This window comes from Mustela lutreola, chromosome 8 (assembly GCF_030435805.1).
Source record: "Mustela lutreola isolate mMusLut2 chromosome 8, mMusLut2.pri, whole genome shotgun sequence".
Lineage (NCBI taxonomy): Eukaryota > Metazoa > Chordata > Mammalia > Carnivora > Mustelidae > Mustela > Mustela lutreola.
In genome coordinates, this window is record NC_081297.1 from 66,010,129 (window position 1) to 66,030,549 (window position 20,421).

General features: G+C 38.5%; 1 protein-coding gene across 3 annotated transcripts in view; it reads left to right on the forward strand.

The window, feature by feature from the left end:
• Window positions 1-4,905: 4,905 nt before the first annotated feature.
• Window positions 4,906-20,421, forward strand: part of CCNT1 (cyclin T1) — a 36,964-nt gene continuing 21,448 nt past the window's right edge. For 2 of the 3 annotated variants that reach the window (XM_059185508.1, XM_059185510.1), the window contains exons 1-5: window positions 4,906-5,416; window positions 7,138-7,219; window positions 14,230-14,358; window positions 17,594-17,654; window positions 19,418-19,480. In XM_059185508.1, coding sequence (XP_059041491.1) covers window positions 5,256-5,416; window positions 7,138-7,219; window positions 14,230-14,358; window positions 17,594-17,654; window positions 19,418-19,480 — 496 coding nt within the window. In that variant the 5' untranslated portion in view covers window positions 4,906-5,255. The remainder of the gene's footprint in view (window positions 5,417-7,137; window positions 7,220-14,229; window positions 14,359-17,593; window positions 17,655-19,417; window positions 19,481-20,421) is intronic. The other variant, XM_059185509.1, reaches the window with a different exon arrangement.

A 20,421-nucleotide genomic window follows, 5' to 3' on the forward strand; every position in this document is an offset into this window, starting at 1 on the left:
TTTATCTGTTTGGGAGTTCAGGTGCTGTTTCCTGTTTGTAATGGCTGTAGGTATCACAGGCTAAAATTTCCTCTGATGTCTTTGTCTCCCCTGTTGTCTTTGGGTTTCCTTTCAGACTCCTTCTTAAATAGGGTCTGAGTCTGTAGTTCTTTTGTTATAATCACCTGCTATTATATAGGAGACCTACTGATGTGTTGGTAAGGTGGGGGCGGGTGACGAAAGTGCTTTATAATCCTATTAGGTCTTAGTTTTTTAGTGAGCTTGTGTCCCCTCCGGACTGTGACCTTCACAAATGCTAGAGTTGGTTATTTTGCTTTTCCTGTATTGGTTAGGTTCTGTTAAATAGCTTCCACTGAGGACAGGCCTTTGTTAAGGACAACTGAATGCTCTGGGTCTATTTCCAAGTAGCTCTTTTTTCCCTTTCCCTTCCAGAAGGACAAGGGGATTTTTCTCCAAGTAAGAACTATGGGGCTCCTGGAAGTAAAACTCATGAAAGTGCAGGGGCCCTCAAGAGGTTTTGTTTCAAGAGGTTTTGTTTTGTTTTGTTTTTAAAGATTTTATTTATTTATTTGACAGAGTACAAGCAGGGGAAGCAGGCTCCCCACAGAGCCCAATGTGGGTCTTAATCCTAGGACCCTGGAATCATGACCCCAGCCGAAGGCAGAGGCTTAACTGACTGAGTCCCCCAGGTGCACCTCTGTTGGTTGTTGTTGTTGTTGTTGTTGTTTCCAAGTCTCTCAACCTAGGCCAAGTTCAGTCTCCACCAATTAGGCAACTGCCCTTCATGTATACCTACCAGTTGCTGGTTTCAATAATAGTTTTGGTCTCAATAAGCCATGGGTCTCTGTTCTGCCTTTTCTGATTCTGCCTGTTTCTCCAGTTTTTGTGGTGGAGGTTTACCCTGTCCCCTTAATGCTCTGCTTAAAATTTAATAAGGGTTGTTGATTTTCAGTTTATACAGGTTTTGTTGTTGTTGTTGCTGTTATAAAAATAGAAGTAATGACTTCCAAGCTCTTTACATATCAGACTGGAAACCAGAAGTCCCTGTCTATAGTATCTATATGGCGGAAATACTATGTGATGGTATGTTCATCTCATCCCAAGTCCATGCTCTGTGATGTCATGTTGGTAGCTTGAAACTGGCCACAATGGGAGAATTTAGACTATAGAAATGGTAAATGCTGCAAACAAAAGCTTGATTTATTTTGACTAGACTTAGTGATAGTATGTAAATAATGTAGATTAAGTTTAAAAATACATCATGTCTATGCCCATTACATCGTCAAGAGCACAAAGAATTGAAAGGTTCTTCCAGTTTCAAAAACGATTATCCAATTCAGCAAATATGTTTGCTCAAGTCACTGACAAATAAGTGAAGTTCCAACATAAGTCTCACTGTCTCATTTTTTGGGGGCGGAGAAGAGGGAGAGGGAGAGAGAATCTTGAGCAGGTTCCATGCTTGGCCCCTTATTTCACTTTTATCTTACTGATTAATGCAAATTAAAATGTCAACAAACAGTCAAAACTATTCTCATTTGCTGGGGTGCCTGGGTAGCTCAGTCAGTTAGGCATCTGACTCTTAATTTTGGCCCAGGTCATGGCATCATCTCAGGGTCTTGAGATTGAGCTCTGCATGGGGCTGTATGCTCAGTTAGGGAATCTGCTTGGGATTCTCTCCCTCTCTCTCTCTCCCCCTTCTCCTCCCTCATTTGTATGTGTGCTTGCTCTCCCTCTCTCAAATAAATAAATAAACCTTTGGAAAAAAAAAACCCTATTCTCATTTGTCCAATGTAATCACAGGTTGGTTCTTGAATCAAGAAGTTGGCAAAATTGAGTGAAAGCATTCTGTGAGAATCAACTGGCTATAGGAAATTTATAATAAAGATCATATATTGTATTTTTTATAAATGTGTGCTACACATTCATGTTCATGTTTGAACTTACGTATGTATACATACACATACAAGTATTTTCTGGATAGCCGGTTGGTCATAATTTACCTGTATACCCATACCATGGTCGATTTCAAGCTATCATAGGACACCAACTGAATGTGGATTTGGGAATCGTTACAAATGGCAAACCATCTTCTCATGTTTTAATCTGGAGACTATATAAATGTTGGAAAGAAATGATTTTGACAATAAACATGTACTGAACACCTGTTGTGCCTGATGGTGTCCCATCAAGATCCAGAGATGACATTTAAGATCACACAGCTAAGGGACCCTAGGTGGCTCAGTCAGTTAAGTGTCTGCCTTCAGCTTTGGCTGTGATCTTGGGGTCCTAAAATCAAGACCCATGTCTGGTTTCCTGCTCAGTGGAGAAAGTGTCTCTGCCACTCCCCTCCCCCTCCCTCTCTCATAATTAAATAAAATCTATTTAAAAAATCACTAGGTAGTTAAAAGAATACCTGGGAATTTTAAGGATATTAAGTGAAATAAGCCAGTCACAGAGACAAACACTATATGATTCTACTTATGTAAGAGATCTAAAGCAGTCAAACTCACAGAAACACAAAGGTTGTCAGGGCTGGGAGGAGGGGGAAACAAAGCATATAGAAATAAAGTTTCAGGGCGCCTGGGTGGCTCAGTGGGTTAAGCTACTGCTTTCGGCTCAGGTCATGATCTGAGAGTCCTGGGATCGAGTCCCACATCGGGCTCTCTGCTCAGCAGGGTGCCTGCTTCCCTCTCTCTCTCTCTGCCTGCCTCTCTGTCTACTTGTGATCTCTGTCAAATAAATAAAACCTTAAAAAAAAAAGAAATAAAATTTCAGGTTTGCAAAATGAAAAAGTTGTGGAGATCTGTTACATAACAATTTGAATATGGCTGATACTATGAAACTGTACACATAGAAATAGTCAAGGGTTAAAAAAAAAATAGCTGGGATTTGAATCCAGGCCTGATTAAAAACTCTTGTTTAGCAACTGTTATACTGCCTCCTACTTTCAAATATTTATCCTCTCAAACAGTATTTCCTTTCTCTGAGTACATAGGTCCTGGGTCTGTATGGCAGGATAGCCACTGATTACCACCCGCATTGCCTAGAGCTTAACAGATACCAGAACTTGTTCTTGGAAAATTGGTATACTCATCCAGGGCAGCAAATTCAAAACGGAGCCATCAATCCAAGAGTTTAAATGAAGGACCAGGGGCACCTGGGTGGCTCAGATGGTTAGGCGTCTGTCTTTGGCTCAGGTCATCAGCTCAGGTCATGATGCCAGGTTCCTAGGATTGAGCCCCTGGGTCAGGCTCTCCGCTCATCATGGAGTCTGCTTCTCCCTCTCCCAGAATGCTCGCATGCTCTCTCCCAGAAAAATAAAATGTTTAAAATAAAAATGGAGAAGCAAACAAAGGTCAGAGAAATAGGCAAGAGGGTTCTGGGAGAAATAATTTTAGTTGTTTAAAAGACAATATAATTGGGACTTGGGTAGCTCAGTTAGATGTCTGCCTTTGGCTCAGGTCATCATCCCCAAGTCTGGTTTGAGCCTGCATCTGGCTCCCACAGGGAGTCTGCTTCTCCCTCTCCCTCTGCCCCTCCCCCCAGCTCATTTTTTTCTCTCAAATAAGTAAATCAATCTTTAAGAGACTATAATGACTACATAATTTTAAAAAATGCTTATTCTACTAAAAGGAACACACCTGTGACATTAGTGAGATGTTTGAAATCATTATTTTTTAACATGTTATAACCTGAAATACGTCACTTAAATCTTCCTGAACCTGAATTTTTCTGGAGTAAAATGTAGCTAATGCTAATTATAGGTAGTATAGGGCAAAGGAGGGCCTGAAATGGAAGGAAATATGTCTGAGAATGAATGAGAGTCAAACTTAGCGGAAGCAGCCATGTCTAAAATGGAAAAAACTCAAAATATTATGAAAGACAAAGGATTCTAATACTATCCCAACTTAATCAAGGTAAATTGTTTCAGAAAAGCAAGAATACAGTTTGCTAGAATGGCAAGAACAATGGAATTAGACCTGATTTAAAAATCAACACTTACAAGCAGTGCAGCATAGGGCAAACTACTTAATTTCCCCAAGCCCTGATTTCTTCCTTGTAGGGTGCTGTAGCCATTTATTTGACTACTAGGGCCAGGACAGGACTGTATTAGGTAGGTGCCATGGATACGTCTCAATTTTAATATAATAAAGACTCTGATATTTACTGAATGTTTTCGATGTTCCTATTACAAAGGATTTTAATCTATTACAAAGGATTTTAATTAATTATAGCTTCATTTAGTCCTTCCCACAACCTAAAATGTAGGTACTATTGTTATCATTTACAGTTACATATAAGAGGGACAAAGAAGTTAGGTATCTTGCCCAGGATCAAACAGGCATCAGGCGTTCCGCTGGGAAATTTCTTGAGAGATGACAGGAACTTTTAAGTTCTTAGGCGTGCAAGGTGGAGGTAGAAGCTTTCCACAAAGGAGCACCTTTAGTTCGCGCTCTACAGAACGGGGGTTGAAACGTTATTACCTCTTGGGGTTGTGCCTTTTAAATGAAATAGTGTACCAATAGTGTGCCTAGAACATGGTAATCACTAAACATTGTGAATTAAATTTCATTTCCTCACGTTGAATCACTGTGGCGAAGCACAAGAATTTTTTCAAGGCTTTAAGTAAACGTTGTAAAAAGCTTTGCAAATGGGCAGTTTACACTGCTACCAACAACGTTAAGAGCTTTCTACCTGCTTTATATTACCATATACGATAGGGCCACTCTCTGATCACTTTTTTCTGTTTTTGACAGTCTCACCTGTTCTCTGTCAAGTTCGCTATCTCCCCCATTTTCTACCGTCACCTCCGCTACAAACGAAGTTCTCCAAGAAACCGCCGAGGGGCGCGTGGGCGGGCGCTTTATCCCGCCACAACAGTTGACTCGCCAATTCGTTCACCACGCGAAAGCTAAACCCGGCTCTCGCGGGAGGAAACGTGGTTTCGAGCGAGAACTTCTACCCCACCCTGCCCCCCCCCAAGGGTCACATGACTGGCGCCTGCGTCCTAGACTCAAGGTCTTTCCTGGTCACCTACTGGCTGTTAACTCAGCTACAGGTCGTAGCGAGGTTCATTCCGGATATAGACTCTTTAACTAGCCCTCCTTTGCGGAAGCCTGTCACAACCTAGCCGTCCACATTTTAGCGGAAGTTCGTCACGTCGCGGTTGCCCCCGCACAGCGGATGTGTGTCGCCGCTTAGGTGACGCTGGGAAGTGCTTGCAGCCTCCGCCGCTGGCTTCTGGTTGAAGCACTATGGAGGGAGAGAGGAAGAACAACAACAAACGGTGGTATTTTACTCGAGAACAACTGGAAAATAGCCCATCCCGTCGTTTTGGCCTGGACCCAGATAAAGAACTTTCTAATCGCCAGCAGGCAGCCAATCTGCTCCAGGACATGGGACAACGTCTTAACGTGTATCCTTGCGGCCTAGGCCTCCGGCCTTGGAGTCAGACCCGCCTTGCTAGGGCTTCAAGGCCTCAGGCTTTGTCAGGGTCGGAAGAGAGAGGAGGTGGGCAGGGTCTGAATGTCTAGGTGGGAGAGCCTCCGATGGGGCGGGCTGAAGTTCAGTGTTGACGCCAGGGAAGCGAGGCGGAGTTAATTTCCCGCTCGCTTGCCAGTGCCACCAGCGTTGCTGGGAATTCGTATCCTTCGCAGCTTTGTGTTTTAACCAGCCGTTCCTGGTCCCCTTTCGTTGTGTTCTGGTCTCCTGGTCTGGTGACTTAGAGATTGTACTTTTTTGCTATTCCCCAGGGGTTTGGTGGAGGTTTCACCGTTGATGGCTGCCTTTTGAACTTAGTGTGTAAAGACAGTTTTGAGAAATTCAGAACCTGTAGGTCTTAAGAAGAGAGGGTGGCCTAGGATTAATGCACCAGCTATGGTTCAAAATCCGTTCCTTCCACTTAATAGCTGTTTAAGAAACCTGTCAAATTCTTGGTTTTCTTGTCTGTAAAATGGAGTGATAACTCTTGCATGTAAATTTCTGTACCTAAGAAAATGCCTGGCACTCATGTTCAGATAGTAGCTACTGTAAAACTTACAGAACTTCAGAGGAAGGAAGGATGTCAGTTTCTGTTTGTAAGGATATAGACCCGGGATCTAATGTTTTAAAAAACCGTTTACAGAATGTTGAGTTTTTAACTTACTCAGAGTTCTGATGTGTACTTGTTTTCTTTATATTTCAAAGATCAGATAATTTAGTGATCCCCCCCCTCAAGTATTTTTGTCAGAAAATATGCTCACTTTGTAGCGGAGAAAGCTTATATAGTTATAAAGTTCTTTCGACCCTGGAAATGAAAAATTATTTTTGGGTGAAGCTCCTATTATATAGTGTGTGGCTGTCTGTAATGTTGTGCCTTAAAGTTGTGCTCACCTCAAAAGAGGTGTCCTGTTTATTGAGGATATTTGATTTGTTTCCCAAGCGTTCGGTCAGTACTAAGTTAAATTTCCTGTTTGAAATTCTGTTTTAGTACATCTAGCCCTTTTTTATGTGTGTGTTGTTATTAAGGTTGTTGACATCTTGGGACCACAACCTCTTCCCTGAATAACCCACATTGTCTCTGAGGGCTTTAGAAGTAAGACATTTAAAATTTGCCAGTGAATGAGTATCAAATCATTCCACAGTGTTTCTTCTCCCAGGGATCACCATATGAGAAGGCTTAGTTGTCACACACAAGGGGGACTGAAAAGTTAATTTTTGGAGCTTAGGAGGGGAGTAGATAGTGGAGACATACCTAGGGGCCAGATCAGGGAGGGTGTTACAAGTCACGTGAAGAGATATCCTGAGCTAATGGATCATCACAGCAGGATTTTCAGGAGGCAAGTGACAGGTTTAGGTCTACATAAATTTTTTATATTCCTTGATCCACACATGCTAAGAAGCTTGGTTGTTATCAGTTCAGCAGGTTTTACATACTGAATACCGATTGTGGGTAAGGCATTATGTTAAGCGTCAGTTGGCGGTTAATAATTTGGTGAAAGAAACAGATTTGCTCTTTAATTTGAAAAATTAAGTATGATTTTCATTTAGAACCGTGTACTGTGCTTAACTGCATGGTCCTTTTGGGAGGATATATAGGTTGTATTTTTGGGAGTTGTTCTGCCTGCCTGTTTTGGGGCCTTAACTTTAACATTTTAGCTCACAATTGACTATCAACACTGCTATAGTATACATGCATCGATTCTACATGATTCAGTCCTTTACACAGTTCCATCGAAATGTAAGTATTATTACTATTCTGTATAGCGTAATCATTTTGTGATCGATTTCCTGTGTGGGGCGGGGTGAGGAGGTTGATCTATGTTGCTGAACTGGGATTTGAAATTTAGAAAATAGGATTGATCACTTTCATTGTCACACTGAATCCAGTCTTCCAGTTTTTCAGTAAACTGTCTGGTTAGTTATTTGGTAGGTTTTGTGCATCCTTAGGATAGATGGATTCTCTAATAAAAAAATAGATTATTGAACACTACCATTTTTGGGTTGGGAGAGGAGCATTAAAGGGGAGATGATGCTTAATTTAAGTGTAACTTTTGAAGTGGTAAATAGTAATGTTGCCACAGGAAAACAAGTGAATGTAAGTGATTTAGATTTTCTAAAAATCTTTGATAGAATTGCAATCAGTGACTGGTTGGAGAGGGAAAATACATTATGTGATGATGGGGGGCAACTTTTAAGATAGGAAGAAGAAAATAATAGTAATAAAGGGATTTTTTTTTTTCTGGACAGAATTGTAAATAGTGCTATTTTTAGTTTTGATACCTGAAATGGTCCTATTTAATATTATTATAAATGACTTTGAAGTGAGTACACTATATATATTATGTATCCTGGTTGCAGGTAATGTTTAATTAAATCACAAGGTAATAGGGCTAAACTTGATGAATACTTTAGATGGGTTTGTGAGTCAAATATTTCTTCCCCCCCTTTTTTTAAAAGAAAGGTTGTGTTTTGAAGAAAAGTGTTTAAGACTTACCCTTGGGACAATAGGCTTTGAGCTATTTATTTATTTATTTATTTGACAGAGAAAGATCACAAGTAGGCAGAGAGGCAGGCAGAGAGAGGGGGGAAGCAGGCTCCCTGTTGAGCAGAGAGTCCGATGTGGATGGAGCTCGATCCCAGGACCCTGAGATCATGATCTAAGCTGAAGGCAGCGGCTTAACTCACTGAGCCACCCAGGCGCCCCTGAGCTCTTTTTTTTTTTTAATGCCATGGAAAGAGAATCTGTGAAGCTAGATAGTGCTCTTGTAATATAAGTTGGCATACTCAATATTGGGAGTAACTGTACCGGAAACCCTTTGGATCTGTGGATTAAGTATTCGCAATTTTTATCCAGTCATCTTGGCTTTCTCCTACCAGTAGACCTCTCACCTCCAGCTATGCCCTACCTCTGATTGCAAGAAGCAAGTTTATTAAGATAGGGAAAAGCAGTTAATGAGGATATCTGTCTGATAGCTCTGTAAGAGAAGGTAGTGGATAAAGAATGAAATTTGAGGAGGAAGTCCATAGCTGTCTTGCCAATTCTGAATGTTCTTCATGTCTTCCTTTTTATAATGGTAAAGATTTGAAATCTAGGATGAAATACATCTCAAATCAGTTTGTCCACTTTGTGCACATGTATATTATATACTTCTCCTGCTTATATTTTTTAAGTTATATTTTTCCTTCTTTCCTGTGTATTAAGCTTAGCAAGGACAGAGACTCACTTTTCTGTGTATCCTCCGAAGCACCTTCAGTAAACTTGAATGAATGAATGAATGAATGAATGAACTGGTAATTATCCAATAAATATAGAGAAATTCCAGTGGATGACATGACCTTTTCCAAAATACAGTGACTTTTAAAATTTGGGATTGTTGATCCTCTCTAGAGAATTGATTTTAGGCACATTCTGGAATTAACGGATCAAAAATACCACCCTTTAATATCTTAGGTTTAAGACGTGATAAATCCAAGTTCAAATTTGAGAGGACTTAATACATTGTTGTAGCATTGATATTTGTCCTATCAAGCTCCTGTGCATTTTTCATGTTATTTTTTTCTCATTATAAAGGCAATAAATGCTTACCGTAAAAATTAATATGGAAATGTATAATAGAAAGTGAAAGATCCTCTGTAATCCCACCCTCCAGGGTTAACCATTGATAAATGTTTTATCATATAGTGTCTTGGGCATTTTTGTGTGTAAATGCCTAGTATTTATGTATTTCTATTAAAAAATAATTTCTGATTATACTACTATTATGTGAATTGCCTTTATTAGTTAACAGTATATATCAGATATCTTTTCATAGTGGTTTTTCATTACAGATGACCTTTGAACGAGGTAGGGGTTGGGGTACCTATCTCTACACAGTTGAAAATCCGTATGTAATTCTTAACTTCACAGAAAGTTAACTAGCAGAAGCCTTACCAATAACATAGTTAACATGTATTTGTATGTTATATGTATCATATACTGTATCCTTACAAAAAAATAGGCTGGAGAAAAGAAAATATTAAGAAAATCATGAGGAAGACAAAATAAAATTATAGTACTGTATTGTATTTATAGAGAAAAAATTTGCATATAAGTGGACCGACACAGTTCAAACCAGTGTTGATCAAGTGTTAGCTGTATTTTATTTTATTTCTTTATGTGTGTTAGCTGTATTTTAAATGGCCACATAGTATTTCTTTGTATTGTTACCATATATTTCACCTCCATACTGGCAGATATTTGGGTTGTTTGTAGTTTAGTAATTATATATAATGTTATATAACATTGGTACATATATTATGTGACTTACATGATTGTTTTAATATAAATTCCTATAGGTAAAATTACTGCGTCTATAGGGCTGCATTTAAAAAATTTTTGTCCTCTCAATTTGCCTTACTGAAAGATTGTACCCCTATACATTGTTTTGTTGTGTCAGTTTGCCCTACTGAAAGATTTTATCAGTATACATTGTTTTGTTGTGTCAGTTTGCCTTATTGAAAGATTATATCAGTATATATTGTTTCCAGCAGTGTGGAAACAATTGCTGTGAGGATGTGTCTGCATCCTCACAAATAACGTATTTATTACATCAGGAAATAGTAAGTTTTAACGACTTGTTGTGCTCTTGGGATACAGCGGTAAACAAGATAGAGGGTATCCTAAATTATTTTCTTAATTTCCATTTTTTTAAATTAGTGAAGTCAAGCTTCTTAAACCTATTTAGATCATTGTTCTTATGAAATTGAAAAATCGACTTAAAAATTGACTTGGTTCGCTTTGCTCCTCTTTTATTCTGATTTTCTTATTTATACGAGCTCCCATATGTTAGAGCTGTATGTCATGTGTTGTGAATACTTTCCTCATTTTGTTCTATTTCTTTGTTCATAGAGTTTTGAGGCCTAGAACTCTTGCCTTTAAAAACTTCTTAAAAATTTTTTGTTGAGGTATAACGGTAAAGCACAAAAACCTGAAATGTGCAACTTGATTACTTTTTGCCTTATTATTATTATTACTGTATGTATATGTAGCCACCACTCAGATGAAGATAAAGTATATTTCCAGTACCATGGAGGATAGAGAACTTGTCTTTCAGTGGAAATACATTTTATTTCTTCAGTGGACATGATTAAATGATTAATTTTCATTTAATTTGTGGCATTGTATTACTTTTTATGAGAAGAAATTTAACCTCATGAATTGAATTTCTAAATGTACTGTCTTAAATGTTTTCAAATGAGGGAGTATAAAATTAATGGTGAGCAACTTGGTGTGTTTATGTAATATTTCATATTTTATGAAATTGGGTGCTGTATTTTAATATCTAACATTTAACTGGGTGTATTTTATTCTGGTTAGCTTATTCTTTTTTTTTTTTTTTTTTTTTTAAGATTTTATTTATTTATTTGAGAGAGAGAGAAAGAGTGAGAGAGAGCGTGAGATGGGAGAAGGTCAGAGGGAGAAGCAGACTCCCCAGAGAGCTGGGAGCCCGATGTGGGACTCGATCCTGGTACTTCAGGATCATGACCTGAGCTGAAGGCAGTCACCTAACCAACTGAGCCACCCAGGCACCCATGGTTAGCTTATTCTTAAGGGGTCAAGCTTAGTGGTTAAGAGAATGGGCTCTGGAGTCAGACATGTCTGTCTAGGTTTGGATTTTGTGAACTGCTTATATGGCTTTGGGTAAGTTACCATAGGCCTCAGTTTTCTCATCTCTTTGGAGTCAGTAATAGTGCCTGACTCCTAGAATACTTAATAAGATTTATTTGTTTATTAGAGAGAGTGCTAGTGGGGGAGGGGCAGAAGGCGAGGGAGAGAGAATCTCAAGTAGACTCTTCATTGAGTGCAAAGCTTGGAGTCCTAACTTGGGGCTTGATCCCATGATCCTGAGATCATGACCTGAGCTGAAATCAACAGTTGGACTCTTAACCAACAGAGCCACCCAGACACCCCCATGGTTTTTATATATATATATATATATATATATATATACACACACACACACACACACGTGTGTGTGTGTGTGTGTGTGTTGTGTGTGTGTATAAGATTTTATTTATTTACTTGACAGAGATTACAAATAGGCATAGAGGCAGGCAGAGAAAGAGAGGGGGAAGCAAGCTCCCTGCCAAGCAGGGAGCCCGATGTGGGGCTTGATCCAGGACCCCGGGACCATGACCTGAGCTGAAGGCAGAGGCTTTAACCCACTGAGCCACTTAGGTGCCTCAATATTTAAGTGAATTAATTTACAAAGTGCCTGTACATAATGAATAAATACTAGGTGGTATTTTTATTCTTTTAAAATGGAGAAAATCTTAGATTCTAACCTGGTATACGAATTCCTCTTAGAAATTGCCTTTGATAGGAACATGCTTTAGTAAACTGGATTGGTAAGTGATTCCATGAGGAGCAATGAGTATTTACATGGTTGTGCAAAAATTAGACTGAAATTTACCTCTTGCAGCCTTCCACTTAATGAGTTGTTACCTTGCCTTGTTAGCCATTGTTTGTACACCATATTTTAGTTTGTGCCTTTTGAATGTATTGTTAGTTCTTTGAAGACAAAGTTGTAGGCTAAAAATCTTAGTGTTTTTAAGTATTTCTTTTCCTTTCTGCTTCTTCCTATCAGTTAAAAAGTCCTGTTAATTTTTAGAATGTTAGCTGTTTTTTCTGTATATAGTCATCATAAAATTGAAAGAAGAGAGAGAGGGGTACCTGGGTGGCCTCAGGTGGTTAAGTGTGTGCCTTCCGCTCAGCTCATGATCCCAGGGTCCTGGGACAGAGCTCTGAGTTAGGCTCCCTGCTAGTGGGTGCCTGCTTCTCACTCTCCTTCTTCCTGCTGCTCCCCCTGCTTGTGCTCTCTCTCTCTCTCTCTGGCAAATAAATAAATAAAATCTTTTTTTTTTTCTTAACAGAGAATAAAAGAGGAAATGATGATATTCCTGTAGCTAGCTGCTCAGAGAGAATCCTGTTGACATTTTAGAATTTTTTTTCTTGGCACACAAATACATACACAAAGATTTAGTGAAGTCCTGTTAATTTTCTAAAATCATACCTGCGGTTCCCCCCGTTTTTCTACTGCTAATGCCTACTCTAAACTTGATTTCTTAATGCCTGGATTACTAATTTTTTTTTTCTTTTTTAAAATTAATTTTTAATGAGTGTTATTCTTTCCTTCTTTTAGTCCTCCCTAGGACTGGATATGTCTGTCTGTCTGACCTTCCTTCCTTTATTAAATATTTTATTTGAGAGTGTGTGTTTTTTAAGATTTTATTTATTTATTTAACCGAGGGAGAAACAACGAGAGAGGGAACACAGGCAGGGGGAGTGGGAGAGGGAGAAGCAGGCTCCCTGCTGATGTGGGGCTCGATCCCAGGACTCTGGGATCATGATCTGAGTCAAAAGCAGATGACTGAGCTGCCCAGGCGCCCCTCAATTTAGTATGCTCTGATTACTCACATCTTGTTTGTGCCTATCTTCCTCTGGTTCTGCTTTGTTTATCCTGAGGTCTAGCAGTATATATGGAGTTTGCTGCTTAAAACTGCAGCAAACATGAAGGAAGAGAATTATTGCTGTGAATTGGATTTGTGGGTAAAAATCTCTTACAGCGAAATAGCAGATAGCAGGAAGGATATAAAGAAGTATTAGAAGGCCTGTTAGTTCTACTCCATAAAGTGAAATAGGTATTTAAATTATATAAAATTATTTATCATGTTTCTTTGACTCCTGGTTCTTGCCATTGCCATCTTTGATTCATTGAAATATTCTTAAGATTCAGTAGAATTTCTGAGATTTCTTAGATCCCTACCAGGCTACATTTATGTCATATTGCTCTAATCTGTTAACATTGTTTTGTGACGAATTTGTTGTTTACTTGTGTATTGGCTTGAGATTTTTTTTTCCCCTGTGTGCCTTTGTATAACATCTTGAATATAACACTATTTTAAAATTCCCTTTTATAAGATTTGTGCTCCCTCCATATATAAGTATACTCTAGATAATTCACATACAATAAAATATATCCTTTTAAAGTCTGCAGTATGCTGAGTTTTTGTTGTTGTTTTAAAAGATTTTGTTTCTTTTAGAAAGACTGCACGTGAGCAGGGGGAGAGGCAGAGGGGGAGGGAGAGGTGGGGGGAAAGAAAATCAAGTCAACTCCTTGCTGAGAATGGAGGTGGACATAGGGCTCAATCCCATGACCCTGAGATCATGACCTGAGCCAAAACCAAGAGTTGGACACTTAACCAACTGAGCCATCCAGGTATCCCAAGTCACTGGTGGTTAATATATTCACCAAGTTATGCAGCCATCACCATGGTCTAATTCCACAAAATTTACATTGCCCCAGAAAGAAACTTCTTATGATTTGTGGTCACTCCCATTTTCCTATTCTAGCCCCTGGCAATCACTAATCTACTTTCAATTTGCACCTTGAAAAAAAAGGTATATAGAGGGTTATGATATAAACTTAAAGAACTTCATTTTAAATAGAAAACCAACTATTTACATCTAGTCGTTTCTCACATAGATTGCTTTCAACGAGAGTTTGTTACAAGAAGGGTTGATTTTTGGGAGTGGATGGATATGGATTACCAGATATGAGAGGGAATGGCATTTTAAGGAGAAAAGGCATTACTGAGAAGTGATGAAGTTGGGGCAAGCAGGGAATTTGGTTTGAGACTTAGGTCTTTTTTAGATCTACCTTGATCTAGGAATAAATAATGAATGTAATTTATTTTCTTTCCATCCAGTCTGTGGCTCCAGCGGCCTTATTTCTAGCAGCTAAAGTAGAGGAGCAACCAAAAAAATTGGAACACGTCATCAAGGTAGCACATGCTTGTCTCCATCCGCAGGAATCACTTCCTGATACTAGGAGTGAGGTAGGGGATTCATTACACATACCTGTTTTTTTTTTTTTTTAATTTATTTTGATGGTAGCTTAGTTTTGTAACTTTGATTTACTTAAGTCTGAGTGGGGGCTCTTGAATTTTTAGTTTTTATTTTTCCTTTACAAAAAACATCAGAAACTATGGCAAAAGTTAGTTGTATTCGTATAGTAAAATTGGGAAATGCAGAAAAACAAAGAAGAAAATGTATCACCTAGGTATAATTTGGACCATGGATATGTAAGTGATTATTATTTCTCAGTTCTTTTCAATGAAAAGCTACACACATATGTATGTTTATGTCTTTTCTACTTATTATAATGTAAATATTTTCCCATTTTACTCTCCCTTTTCTGTCGCTCTCTCTCTTTTTTTTTTTTTTTTTTAAAGATTTTTAAAGTTCCTTTGACAGAGGTCACAAGTAGGCAGAGAGGCAGGCAGAGAGAGAGAGAGGAGGAAGCAGGCTCCCCGCTGAGCAGAGAGCCCGATGTGGGGCTTGATTCCAGGACCCTGGGATCATGACCTGAGCAGAAGGCAGAGGCTTTAACCCACTGAGCCACCCAGGCATCCCTCTTTTTTTTTTTTTTTTTTAAAGATTTTAATTATTTGAAAGAGCCCATGAGCCGAAGGCAGAGGCTTTAACCCACTGAACCACCCAAGTGTCCCTCTTTTTTTTTTTTTCTTTTTTTAAAGATCGTAATTATTTGAAAGAGCCCATGAGCTGGATGGGGCAGAGGGACAAGCAGACCCCCTACTCAATGGGAAGCCAGATGTGGGGGCTCTATCCCAGGATCCTGAGATCATGACATGAGCCAAAGTCAGATCCTTAACCGACTGAGCCACCCAAGCGTCCCATGAATAATATTCTTACCAATAAATTTTTGTTATGGACTCTTCAGAAAAATGAGTCCTGTCATTTTTTTTTTTTTTTTACTTTTAAAGAAATTACAGAAGTTACATATGCTTGTTAAAGACAACCCAAATATTCAAGAATCATTTGTAGTGAAAGTTAAAGCTCATCTCCCCTCCTCCTGGCAGGATACTGCTGATTATAATTTCAGTATATGTTCTGTTAACCTCTATCCTGTGCATGTACACATAGCTTTTTTTCCTTCCATCCTTCCTTGACTTTCTTAAAGAAGGGAAACTGTCCTGGCTTTTAAGTCTGTTGTTGGGGAGTGATGAGTAGTGAGAAATTTTGAGGTCTGACATGGGTGTTTAAACTGTGGATTTCTGTTACTAGATTATTTACGTCTCTTACAATGGGTGCATGAGTCATCTTTTATCAAATAGTTAAATTTACATGTTCTTATTATATTGGAGAAAGTGGTTCTTTGCGGGGGGGGGGTTATTTGGTTGCTTGTTTTTTATAGATTTATTTATTTGAGAAAGATTTTATTTATTTGAGAAAAGAGTGCAGGGAGGGGCAGGAGAGAATCTCAAGCAGACTCTGTGCTGAGTGTGGATTCCCACAACCCTGAGATCATAAACTGACCTGAAATCACAAGTCAGACACTTAACCAGCTGAGCCACCCAGTTGCCCCTTTATTTTGATAATAGCCCCTAATTATGTGAATTGTTTCCCATAGCAGGGTTTTGATTGCCCTTCGTTTTCTCTTGGGTACAGCAGTAGCTCTTGTTGAGAGTTACTGCCCTGGATTTTTATTTTGGTTTTAGACTAATAAATGCCCTTGGTCCATAGGACTGACCAAATGAAACAAAATTTTGTTTTAACAGAGTAAAACAAAAAATAATTTACTTTTTTTCCTCTAAGGTATATTTATGTAATTTCTCACCTGAGTTTCTGTTCCTTGTGAGATGGGGTATCTTAGAGGAGGATATTTTCTTCACTATATGGAAAGCAGTACTAGCATAATTTAAGTCCTTATTGGACTTGATTCAAGATCATAAAGCTAGGTGGAAAGTTCACTACACTATAGATCTAACTCCTGCCCCAAGTCTCATTCTCTGACCTAGAGTTCTAGACCATTGCTGTCCAATAGAAATACAGAGGGAGTCATGTAGTCATGTATAATTAAACTTTTTAAACTTTTCATTGAACTTCATTTAAAATCTTCATTAGAAATAAAATCTTCGGGCACCTGGGTGGCTCAGTGGGTTAAGCCTCTGCCTTCGGCTCAGGTCGTGATCTCGGGGTTCTGGGATCGAGTCCCACATCGGGCTCTCTGCTCAGCGGGGAGCTTGCTTCCCCCTCTCTCTATGCCTGCCTCTCTGCCTAGTTGTGATTTCTCTCTGTCAAATGAATAAATAAAATCTATTAAAAAAAAAAAGAAATAAAATCTTCATATAAAAGAAGGTGAAATTGGAGCACCTGGGTGGCTTAGTCCGTTAAGTGTCTGCCTTCAGCTCAGGTCGTGATTCCAGAGTCTTGGGATCAAGCTCCGCATCAAACTCCCTACTCAGTGGGGAGCCTGCTTCTCCCTCTCTCTTTGCCCCTCCACCCCTGTTCATGCTCACTCTCTCATGCTCTCTGTCTTTCTCAAATAAATAAAATCTTTAAAAAAACAAAAAAATGAAAGGTGAAGTTAATTACGATATTTTATATTTTATATCTGGAATCACAACCTGAGCCAAAAGCAGACGCTTAACTGAATGAACCACAGAGGCACCCCAGTTTGGCATATATTCTATTGGATATCTCAATTTAAACTAGCTACATTTAGGTGCTCAGTAGCCATATGTTGACAATGGCTGCAGTATTGACTGGTACAAATCTGAGAGAAGTTTTTTTTTGTTGTTTATTCCCTTTTCCTTTGAACTCTTCTGATTCTTAAAAATCTAGCATTAGCTGGGAGGTTTTGTCAGGAGTCAGATGTTTGAAATTGCCTGCAGTACCTTAGGAAGGGTCTACAGTGTATTTTGATGATGTTGAAAAAAGATGTATGTATCTTTAATTGTCTTGTGTCTGCATCACATGACTTTAAAACCTAAAATGTTAGTCTTGAAATGAACCAACTCTCTGGTGCCTTTTCTGTAGCTAATTATGAATGAAGTGTTATTTCTCAGTATACCACTTTTTTTCCTTCTTCAAAGAGGAAAAGGTGTGCTAAATATAGAGATAAGGATTGTATTTCAGTTCCTAGGCTACCTCCTCACTTCATGCCTGCCTTTTGTTGCTTTGGTTTTCCTGGAAGAAGTTGTTAGAATTGTTTACACTTTATATATTGTGCCTTTTTGGGAAATAATTTATTTGTCTTCTCACCTACAGGCTTACCTGCAACAAGTTCAAGATCTGGTGATACTAGAAAGCATAATTCTGCAGACTTTAGGTAAATTTATTTTTCTTTAAAATAGTAAATATAGGGGCGCCTGGGTGGCTCAGTGGTTAAAGCTTCTGCCTTCGGCTCAGGTCATGATCCCAGGGTCCTGGGATCGAGCCTCACATCGGGGGCTCTGCTCAGCAGGGATCCTGCCTCCTCCTCCTCCTCTCTCTCTCTGCCTTTCTCTCTGCCTACTTGTGATCTGTCAAATAAATTTTAAAAAAAATAGTAAATATAAGTAATGTAAAATTTTAAAATTTGCAGAATAGGAAATAGGAAGAAAATCTCTACTGAAGGCTTTTGCAAATTATAGAGGTTGTGGAATGTGGTTTAACCCTGACCTATACCAAAGACAGAAGTCAGGCATAGCCGTCCTTTAGAATAGCAGTTAGTAGAGTTTTTTAAAATTCTGTGTTCATAATTTGCTTTGGAAGGTTTGTCAGTTTTTAACTTTATGATAAATAATGGCAAAAACTAATGAACTTTTTTCCTTTTATGGATTTTTATGATCTGTTTGCCATTCTATTTAAAGGACAGTGTTTATTTTAAAAATTGGTAAAAGTTTATTTTTTTAAAGAGGTCATGTAGTTTAATGTTTTTTTAGATTTATTTTTTTATTTATTTAAAAGATTTTATTTGAGGAAGAGAGAGAGAGGGATAGCGTGACCGGGGTGAGAAGCAGAAGGAAAAGCAAACTCCCTGCTGAGCAGGGAGCTTGATGTGGGACTCCAGGATCCATGACCTGAGCTGAAGGCAGATAGATACCTAACCGATTGAGCCACCCAGGTGCCCCTAGATTTATTTATCTGAGAGAGAGAGAACAATCATGCATGTGTGTGCAGCTGCATGGAGGGAGGGGCAGAGGGAGAGAATCTTCAAACATTCTCCCTACCTTGGGGCTCCATGTGGGGCGATATGGGGCTCGATCTCACAACCCATGAGGTCATGACCTGAGCTGAAACCAAGAGCTGGATGCTCAGTGGACTGAGCTCCTAGGCACACCTCTAATCAGTGTTTAGAACAGCAGAGTAGGGGTGGAGGAATTGCAGCTCTAGTGGTTGATGGGCAACCTTGATGATTATCTGTTACTGTTTTTATTAGAGATACACCTTTAAAGGTTTTTAGCAAATTCGGAAAATAAGGATTTTTTTTCAAGGTTTTTTTTTTTTTTTGTGGGGGTGCTATTTTTCTCTTCTCTGGGTAAGGGAGGAGTTCATGAGTTTGTTGAAAAGTTATTGGTACACCTGTATGTTATTGCATGTCTACACACAATTCTTTAAGGCTTCTCTCTCTCTCTCTCTCTCTCTTTTTTTTTAAAGCATATGTGCTGCCAAAGTGAGCACTCAAAGCTTATCTCTGAAGTTAATTTCTACTAACTCGCTTTTTACTTTAAATTATCTTCAAAGTAACTGTTTTAGGAGACAGTGATCTTCTGGTGGGGTAAATTTTTATTAATATTTTAATGTGGAAGCCAGTAGGAACTAATTTGCATGAATCATTTGTCCATTGAGAATAAATTTCTGTTTAGAGATTATTGGTTCCTCAGGGGTCTTGAGACTGCGTTAGCTTTATTATTTAGTTCAAAATTTGGTTGTCTGAAGATAATGTGTCTTAGAAAAGAGTGTGCTATATGTGTTGTGTGACCCTCTTAGACTCTGAACAGTAATTCTGGGAGAGGAAAATGAAGGAGGCTTTTAATGATGACTCAGATAAAAGAAGTATAAAATGTCTCCAGTATTTTTAGCTTTTTAACCAAAGTATTTTTTTTTTAGGCTTTGAACTAACAATTGATCACCCACATACACATGTGGTCAAGTGCACTCAGCTGGTTCGAGGTAAGGAATCCCAGCTTGAAATGGCTGTCTTAAATTGTTTTACCATTTAATGGCTATGATTTATTTATGGTGGACAAATATATAACTCAGCTGCTTTGGCCAGAAGTTAAATTGAAAGGGTTACCTGGCTTAAATCAAAATGAGTGTTTCTAATTTGGGGTTTTTCTCCTGGGTTCTTAAAGTTAAAGAGAATTAGCCTCTTGAGGGTGTTTGTCAGAACCTGGAACAGATTTCATCAAGTCAAATGACAAGTAGCAGTTTAAGGATACGTTGGGAGTGGTGATCTTAATGTGATTCTAGGATTGATGGCCCTAGACAGCCTTTTACAAGCCACCCAGAGGATCTAGAATTTATTTGACTTATTTCAATGATTGACAAAGCCTTGGAAAGACTTTTTTATTCTGATTTAAACCTTAGTAGCTGTAATTGCATGAAACCTTTTCCTCTTAGTTTGAATAGTAGTATCAACATGTAGACACTTCTGCATTGAAATGCCTTCTACTTTTGTAGATGAAACTGATAATTGGCCTTATTTTATATTTTGCTAATATGTGCTTCATCTGTAAGTTTCCAGTTTTCCTAAGTTCTTTATATTTAGAAAACATTAGAGGGTTTACATTAAGCAAGGATAAACAAAGGTAGATAGATGCTGATATTGAAAAAATTAAGTTTTAAGGAAAATTAAAATTTACTTTATTACCCAGAGCAGTTTTTTGGGGAAGGGGGCATGTGTTCCCCCCCCCCCCTTTATTATGGTATATCAAGTAATTTATGTTATTTGATGATTTGGGGTCTGAATCACAGGCTACTCAATTAAAAAAAAATTTTTTTGAGCACAGATCACTTTTCCCAAATACACAGAGGTCTTCTGGATTCTGATCTTGCCTCCAAATTAGTTCATCTTCTAGTTCAGTAAACTCTTGTATCAGAATTTCTAGGTT